The 6,565-nt window shown below is 52.3% G+C and overlaps 1 protein-coding gene across 1 annotated transcript in view; it reads left to right on the top strand.

The window, feature by feature from the left end:
- Positions 1-4,960: 4,960 nt before the first annotated feature.
- Positions 4,961-6,565, top strand: part of LOC103778961 (guanine nucleotide-binding protein G(k) subunit alpha) — a gene marked incomplete at both ends in the record, with an annotated part of 17,108 nt that continues 15,503 nt past the window's right edge. The window contains 2 exons of the mRNA XM_008946580.1: positions 4,961-5,003; positions 5,112-5,253. Of these exons, the coding sequence (XP_008944828.1) occupies positions 4,961-5,003; positions 5,112-5,253 (185 nt within the window). The remainder of the gene's footprint in view (positions 5,004-5,111; positions 5,254-6,565) is intronic.

Below are 6,565 nucleotides of genomic sequence, written 5' to 3'. Positions count from 1 at the left end.
CTGTTGTGAGGGCTCCAGAGCTGCCCCAGCACTGCAGGGGGGTCTCACAGAGGGGCAGGATCCCTTCTGCCCACACGGGTGGGGGATTTTTAGAAAGCTGTGTTTTAATGCTGTGTAGGAGGATGTAGCTCAGGTGTCTCAGTGTAGACCAGGGCTGTGTTGATGCTGGTGGGTGTTTTGGCTGAGGGATTGAGCTGAGGCCGTGCCTGGCATGAGCCATCTCCTCACCAAGCAGCTGCCCCCCCAGCAGGAGCTCCCAGGGAATGATTCTGGAGCTGGAGGGCAGACGTTTCTAAATGAGTGTTTAATGAGGTGCCTTGTCTGAAGGATTCTCCCAGGAGCAGAGAGTGAGTCTGGGAGAGGACCTGGACATCCAGAAAAACTCCTGTAGGAATAACACCCCAGAAGGGGTGACTTGGCTGTGCCCTTGGAGCTCTGGCTGCCACCCCTGCGTGTTGGGGGACCTGGCTCTGGCTTGTGTGTTGGTAAGGAGAGAATTTTGGGGGTGTGGGTCACTTTTTGCCACCCCGAGAAGAACCAGGGGGAATAACCTCTGAGAACAGGCAGTGTGGTGGTTCCAAACCCCACTGAAGCGTGTGGGGAAGGAGGAGGGAAGGAGTTCACAGAATTCCTGTTGTATAATCAGCATGGAGATGTTGTCAGGGCCTAATTGCATCTGATGGTGTTTTGGCAGTCAAATGACAGGCAGTGCCAGCTCTGCACTCCCTGCTGCAGCAGCAGCAGATGATTTGAAGATAATCTAAGGAGGAAATGACAGCAAATAGGAGGAGGAGAACTAAAAACCAAAGAGGATCTGTTCAAAAGTCTCTTCTAAATCCCCCCTGACGGGACTCTGGGCTCTTCCAGGCTGCTGAAGCTTCCCAGTCACAGCACCTTGGCATCAGGAACGTGGAGGATGGTGGTGAAAATAAACCTGAGGGTTTGTTATCTTCCTCCTGGGGTGGAGGAGCTGAGTCTCCAGAGCTGCTTTCCCCTCTGACCACAGCTGCTGAGTGCCTGAGAAGCTGTAGCAGGAGCACACAGATATTCCCAAACCCTTCTGGATGCCCCCTCTGTTCAAAGCAGCCCGAGGAGGGGTGAAGGCATCTTGGCAGCTGGGAGCAGAGGTGACAAGAAAAGAAACCCAGCCTGCTGAAGGGAAGGATGTTTGCTGCAAGCTGCTGGTTTCAGACAGTCTGCCCGTGGTGTGCTTCAGACCCTGGGAGCTGCATGGCTGGGAGGTGTTAACTCCAACATCTAAGCAGATTTTAGGGCATTCTGCTTAAAATGTGCTTCATTTTTCATCCCTGTCAGTGCTTCTTGAGTGGCTTTGAAGGTGGAATGTAGCTTGTTGTCTGCTCTACTTGAGGCTGAACCAGCAAGAAGGTTCCTTTAAGGCTTGAGGGGAAAAAAAACCCATAAATATTGAATTTGCCTCATGCTTAGGAATAATTTAAAAGTGGAAATCCTTTGGTTTGCAGACATTTCACTTGGCAGCCTGGAAGGATTTTGTCATGAGAGGCTCTAATCTGGTAACCCCTCAACCTCAACAAGGGCTGATTGATTTAAAAGGCACTGCATGGCCTGGTTTGGAAAGAGTTTTCCTGCTGTGCTGGGTCCCTCGAGGGGGCTGTAGAGACAGATAAAGTCAAGGTGGATCTGATAAATCAGCCTTTAAAAGGTGTTGGAGCTTGTAGGTGTGTATCCTGCCCCTCCTGAGCTGTGCAGGAGAGGTGCTGGGTGCTCCCTGGTTGAAGACCAGCATGTTTCTCTTCTTGCCTCTCTATTTCCTTGGGCAAAACAGATCCTAAGAAGTAGAAATCATTGTCCCTCCCCTCCCACCCCACGATGTGACAAGCCTGTGACACCTGCAAATGGGTGGAGTGAGTTTAAGGCACCGTTTGACTTGGGTTTGGCCCCATTTGGCAGCCTGAGAACTTGCTGTGGATGGGCTTGTACTGCTGGGAAAGCTCTTGCTGTGTGAAGAGACTGATTTGCATCTGCTCTCTAAAAATATTTGGCCACTAGTTTTGTTGGAAGCTCTCTAAGTGCAAATAGGAATCGTAGGATCATTAAAAGTTGGAAAAGACCTCCAAGATCAGGTCCAACCATCAACCCAACACTCCCATGGCCACCAAACTGTGTCCCCAAGTGCCACATCTGCACGTTTTTGAGTATCTCCAGGGATGGTGACTCCACCACCTCCCTGCGTGGCCTGCTCCAACACCTCTCTAACAGGAAATACATTTTCAACTCAAAAATGACCTTGTCTGACGTTGGGGAAACCTTCTGTTGTAGTTTTAGTCCATTGGTGGATCCTCAGGAGTCCCTGTCTGGGAGGTGAGTGAGGTGAAGGTGGCAGTGGAGACACAAGGGGGTGGTGGGACCAGCTGCATTGTCCTGGTTTGGTCCTGATTGGGTCAGGGCTTGGGTTGCTTCCCAGGAGCAAACTTCATCTTCCTGCCAGGACTTCAAGTTCTCTTTCCACTCAAAAGGTTTTTACAGGTGATATTGGGGTGAAAGTTGTACAAAATTCCAAGTGAGGGAATAATTTCTACGTGTCCCAAACACAAACCCTGCAAATCCACCTCTTATCTCTTCATGTCTTGGTTCTGTTCCTGGGTGCTGGTCTCCTGTGGCTGCAGGGATGTGAGAATGACCCTGGAATGTGGTGGGGTCCTCTCTGGATGTTGGGGGAGGCCTGAGAAGCTCTTTCCTGGAAGCTGTGCTGCCCAAAGGTAGCACCAGAAAGCTCTTCTGGTTTTGGTGGAGAAGTGTCACAGCCCAGTTCTGACATTCCTGAAAGCTGGTGGGTTTTTTTTTCCCCTGTTGGTCTCACAATCTAAAAGTGATTTTCCTCTGCCAGCAAAGCTTGCCTTGCTCACTGGGTCAGCCTGCTGCTGTGTCACAGGGACTGAGGCTGGGACAGAGCCAGGGACCTGCTGGAGCGGGGCCAGAGGAGCCCCAGCAATGCCCCGAGGGGGGAACCCCTCTGCTGGGAGCCCAGCAGGAGAGAGTTGGGCTGGGGCAGCTGAGAGGAGAAGGCTCCAGCTGGGGAGACCTGCTGGGGGCTGCCAGGACTGCCAGGGGCCTGCCAGAAACCTGGGGAGGGATGTTTGAGCAGGGACTGGTGGGACAGGACAAGGGGGGATGGTTTGGAACTCAAAGAGGGAGATTTAGACTGGAGAGAAGGAAGAAATTGTTGCTGCTGAGGGTGGTGAGCCCCTGGCCCAGGCTGCCCAGAGAGGTGGTCGCTGCCCCACCCCTGGAACCATCCCAGGGGAGGTTGGCCGGGGCTCTGAGCACCCTGCTCTAGCTGGGGATGTCCCTGCTCAGGGCAAGGGGTTGGACTGGCTGAGTTTTGAAGGTCCCTTCCCACCCAACCATTCTGGGATTCTATGATTTGGTGCCTCACTGCTGGAAGCAAATGGGAGCTTGGATCCCTTAGCCCATCCAGGATCTGTGGAGTCACGCATCCAAATCCAGGCAGGCTCAACTTCATTCCTTTGCCTTCAGCAAACCCAGTTCTGCAGCTCAGAGTGAGACTTGTAGGCTGAGGAGCCCTGGAGCTGGTCCAGCTGGTCTGAAGTGAGCCTCTGGTGTTGTGGTCACACAAGGCAGAGTAATGCAGGAGCTGCTGACACACTGCAATGCTGTGTGTGCCTTTCACTGAATCCAGCCTGGTGGGGTGGGAAGGGACCTCTGGAGATCATCCCATCCACCCCCCTGCTCCAGCAGCTCCCCCACAGCAGGGTGCCCAGGGTCACAGCCAGGCAGGTTTGGGATCTCTCCAGAGCAGGAGACTCCACAGCCTCTCTGGGCAGCTGCTCCAGGCTCTGCACCCTCACCCCAAAGAAGTTTCTCCTCCTGCTCAGGTGGCACCTCCTGGGTTCCAGTTGGTGCCCGTTGCCCCTTGTCCTGTCTCAGCCTTTCCTTGTCCCAGAGATGCCCCAGGTCTGTGGAGGTTTGACCAGCCAGGTCTCTGCCTTTCCTTGGAGGAGGGCTTGGGAGCCATGCAGAGAAACCCAAGGGCTAGAGCCTGCAGGTCAGACACCTCAGCTGGAACTCCCCCTGTGGCAAAGGCTCTTTCTGAGCTGAACACAGAGGTCTCTTCACCCTCAATTTTGTGGAACTATGATCCTGGCATGGTGGGAAATGACAGAGAGCAGAGCTTGTCCCTGAGTGAAAATGTGCCCTGAGTGGAACAGCCCTGGAGTGGGCTGTGGGAGAGCACTTGGGCTTCCCACTGGAGAACAACCACCCTCGTGTGAGTGCTGATGGGCAACACTGGGCTGACTTTGTGCCTGGTGGACAAGGAGACTTGTAGGGACCCAGTTTGGTGTTTCTGCTCTGACCTAGTAACACATTTCTGGGCTTTTGTCTCCAGCTGCTTCACCTGCATCTGCAAGAACACTTTGAGCACTGTGCTGGGTCTGCTTCCTTTCTACTGTGTCCCACGAGGTTGCTTCTGAATTAATGTCCCTTGTAGAAATGCTCCAGGATCTGTGACTCCATCCTCTTGGGTATTGAAGAGCTTTTATCTGATGCAGCCCAGTGATGGTGTTGATGCCCTTGGCTGTAGGGCTGCCTCAGACTGTAGTTACTGAGCTGCAGGATGGTGTTAGAGAGGCTGGTAGATAAATCCTCATCCTGCTTTTCCAGCCCTAACTTTGATGAGCAAGAGCTGTACTCTAGAAATGCAGAAGTTTTAGGGTTTGGGGGATTATTTTTGCAGCTGAATGTGGCTGTCAGCATCTCTAAATAAAGCCATGGAGGGATGTGCTCCTCAAAAAACCCTCCCAAGGGGCTGGGACAGCAGCCACGGAGCTCTGCTATCACCAGCAGTGCTCAAGAACCCATCAACTTATCTCTGAGACCAAGAAGAGGACGTTCTGCTTTTCTTCCTGATTTTATCTAGTTGCTAACTGGAATTTTCTCCTTTTTTTTTGGTGTTTTTCAGGTGCTGGCGAGTCTGGGAAAAGCACCATTGTGAAGCAGATGAAGTAAGTGAGAGCACAGAAGTGTCCACCAGGGTTTTGTGAGAGCTGGAGTAAGAAATCCCTGGTGCTCCCCTGGCTGGGCTGGGGAATGATGGCTTGGTTCTCTTCCAGGATAATTCATGAGGATGGCTACTCAGAGGAGGAATGCAAACAGTATAAAGTGGTTGTCTACAGCAACACCATCCAGTCCATCATTGCAATCATAAGAGCCATGGGGAGGCTAAAGATAGACTTTGGGGAAGTTGCCAGAGCTGTAAGTATTTCACTTATTTCCCTTCCTCTGTGCTGTGAATTGTGGTTGTGATGAATCCTGGAAATTCAGCCTGGGACACTGGTGGAAATATGTTCCAGTAACCAGACAGCTCTGTAGTGTCCTACCAGCATCAAGGATTTTCCTGAGGTTGTGGCTAAGAGGTTGGAATGCTCAAAAAAAAAAATTCATAACCCCCCAAAGCTTTCTCTGAACCAGTTGAATTTTCAACAAAATTCTCAGATTGGGTTTCAGTTGTTGGCTGTCTCCAGCACTTCACAGCATCATGCCAGCAGATCTTTAAGCTGAGCCAAGTAAATCTTAATCTGTTTCACTCCTCCTACTTGTCAGCTTAGTTTTTGGGGGGTTTGAGGCTCTCCTTGCCCCCCCACCCATCCAGTTCTGCAGCTTTCTTGGGCTGTTCTGCATCAAGATGATAGAGATTGAAGTTGGGAGGTCTCAGCCACTGTGGTGGTGGGGAAGGTACAGGCAGGATGGGAAGTCAGGGGCTCCTGGAAGCATGCAGGAGAAGGGAATGGTCTGTGTCAGCACAGGGCAGTGCCTGCACAGCCTGCAGCTCTCCCTGCCTGGCACAAATTCCTCCTGTGTACAGTTAACACACAGTAAGTGAAGGAACCTGCTCTGTTTCTTGGTGACTCAACCACAGATGTTTTGAACTTCTGGTCTAAAGCATCCTGGTTGAAGGATGTACCTTCACTCCTGTGGTAACCTCCAGATCCTCCCCAGTGTTCCCTCCCACCTTTCCTCTGAGCTTATGGAGGCTGAGTGGTGATCTCAGCCTGGCTGATGTAGCTGGCAGGGGGAAGGTGTTAAAATCTGAGTTCCTTCCTCAGCTGACCTGCCCCAGGCTTAGCTGGATTCACAAAAGCAGAACAAGAGCCCACTTCCAGGAATTTCCCCGGGGCCAAATCCACCCTGAAGGGTGAACAACTTCCTGCTTTCCTAGGAAAAGACCCAGGGTAACCAAATCATCAGAGGGGTTTGGTTGAAAGGGATGTTGAAACCTCACCCAGTCCAACCCCCTGCCCTGAGCAGGGACATCCCCAGCTAGAGCAGGGTGCTCAGAGCCCCGGCCAACCTCCCCTGGGATGGTTCCAGGGATGGGGCAGCGACCACCTCTCTGGGCAGCCTGGGCCAGGGGCTCACCACCCTCAGCAGCAACAGTTTCTTCCTTTCCTCTAGTCCAAATCTCCCTCTCTTAGTTTCAAACCATCCCCCCTTGTCCTGCCACAACAGGCCCTGCTAAAAACTCTGTCCCCATCTTTCTTTTAGACCTCATTTAAGCATTGACAGG

The sequence above is a fragment of the Merops nubicus genome, unplaced genomic scaffold (genome assembly GCF_000691845.1).
Source record: "Merops nubicus isolate BGI_N331 unplaced genomic scaffold, ASM69184v1 scaffold21568, whole genome shotgun sequence".
In the NCBI taxonomy this organism is placed as follows: Eukaryota; Metazoa; Chordata; class Aves; order Coraciiformes; family Meropidae; genus Merops; species Merops nubicus.
This window is presented reverse-complemented; position numbering and strand designations above follow the sequence as displayed.